Source organism: Mus caroli, chromosome 2 (genome assembly GCF_900094665.2).
Source record: "Mus caroli chromosome 2, CAROLI_EIJ_v1.1, whole genome shotgun sequence".
NCBI classification, from domain to species: Eukaryota; Metazoa; Chordata; class Mammalia; order Rodentia; family Muridae; genus Mus; species Mus caroli.
Genome location: NC_034571.1, coordinates 64209930 through 64211340, shown reverse-complemented (window position 1 = coordinate 64211340; position 1411 = coordinate 64209930). Strand labels below are relative to the sequence as shown.

Genomic DNA, 1411 nt, shown 5'->3' with positions numbered 1-1411 from the left:
ATCCCTCCATCTGGTGTTTTACTGTGTTACCCAATCTGGGCTCCAACTTGTGTGTTCCGCTGTCCTCTTGGGGAAGCCCTCCAAGAGCTGTGGCTTCAGACATCAGCTACCACACCTGACAAGATCACTCCCCGTTACAGCTGCGGTGCTTTAATGTGAAGACTATGGTTTATTGGGTTTTTAATGTAGGCCTTTTATATTTGTGGCCAGAGAGATGGATCAACAGGTAAACATTCTTGCCTCAGAAGCTGGGAACTCAAGTTGAAATCTCTAGAACCCGCTCCCCACCCCCCAAAATGGCATATGGCATGAGTGTTCCTACAGGAAGATGGGCAGCAGACAGGACTCCACAGAGAAGCCTGTAGGCAAACTATCCTGAACAGTGGAGAAGCAGCAAAGAGACCCTGACTCTAATAAGGAGGAACGTGAAAGCGGATGCCAGATGTTGGCTTCCAACCTTGACATATATGCTGTGGCCCATGCAAGCATTGCATGCATTTTGTATTGGAAATAACTAATATGCTGGGGTCACAAGAAGAATGGGAGGAAGGACTGGAGACTCATTTATTATATTTCCTAAACAGCATTTCCAGTCATCTTCATTATAATGCACAAGATTCCTGCTGTAGCTCAAAGTGGGGAGAGGTTTCCGTTATTCAAACATTTCTTAAGAACGTAGACAGATGCATTTCATTTATAATAGAAAACAAGCAGATGTACCTTAATACAAAGGATTAGTAAACAGCTCAGATGTAGACAGCTCACTTCTTTGAGAAAGGTTTAACAAAATATATTGTTCAACTGAATACTAAACTTAGCAAATGGTTTTATACTTGGCACACTGAAAAACTCTGGGATTCGGTGACACTGTTTTACCCCATAGAAACTGCATGAATCCCTGTAACCCTATGTGAATCATTGTATAGGCTTAAAGAATGACAATAAATTAAAGCCTCTTGTCCCAACAAGGCACCTCTCAAACCGTGTCTTTGTCACCTCCTTTATAGTTTAGACAGTTTAAACAGATTTAAGCGCGTTGCTAGGCAACTAGCTCCCGAAGCGTAACGAATTTCCTTCAGCATCCCAGCCCATTCTTTTTTATCATCTTCATACCTGATGGAAGAAAAGACAAAAAACAGTAAGCAACCTTTAGTGAGAAAGTTTTGTATGTTTTTTTTTTTTTTTTTGTGTGTGTGTGTTCAGTATAAAAATGGGATCTTCTGGGGGAAAAAAAAAAAAGTCCTACCGCTTCCTACCCAGACAAAGTGCCTGCCTGGTAAATAGCTCTAGAATTCCTTTCAAAGTGTGCACACAGTGAATGAGTGTAGACCTGGACTGGGGCTATCGTATTGGAATTGGGCTGTCCAGAGATGGACAGCTGAGCAGTTCATCACCCACCCTGGGATTAGTG

General features: G+C 42.3%; 1 protein-coding gene across 1 annotated transcript in view; it reads right to left on the bottom strand.

Annotated features, from left to right (window-relative positions):
• Nucleotides 1–539: 539 nt before the first annotated feature.
• Klhl41 (kelch like family member 41) overlaps nucleotides 540–1411 on the bottom strand; it is a 15122-nt gene continuing 14250 nt past the window's right edge. Inside the window, exon 6 of the mRNA XM_021156243.2 lies at nucleotides 540–1113. Within this exon, the coding sequence (XP_021011902.1) occupies nucleotides 1002–1113 (112 nt within the window). The 3' untranslated portion in view covers nucleotides 540–1001. The remainder of the gene's footprint in view (nucleotides 1114–1411) is intronic.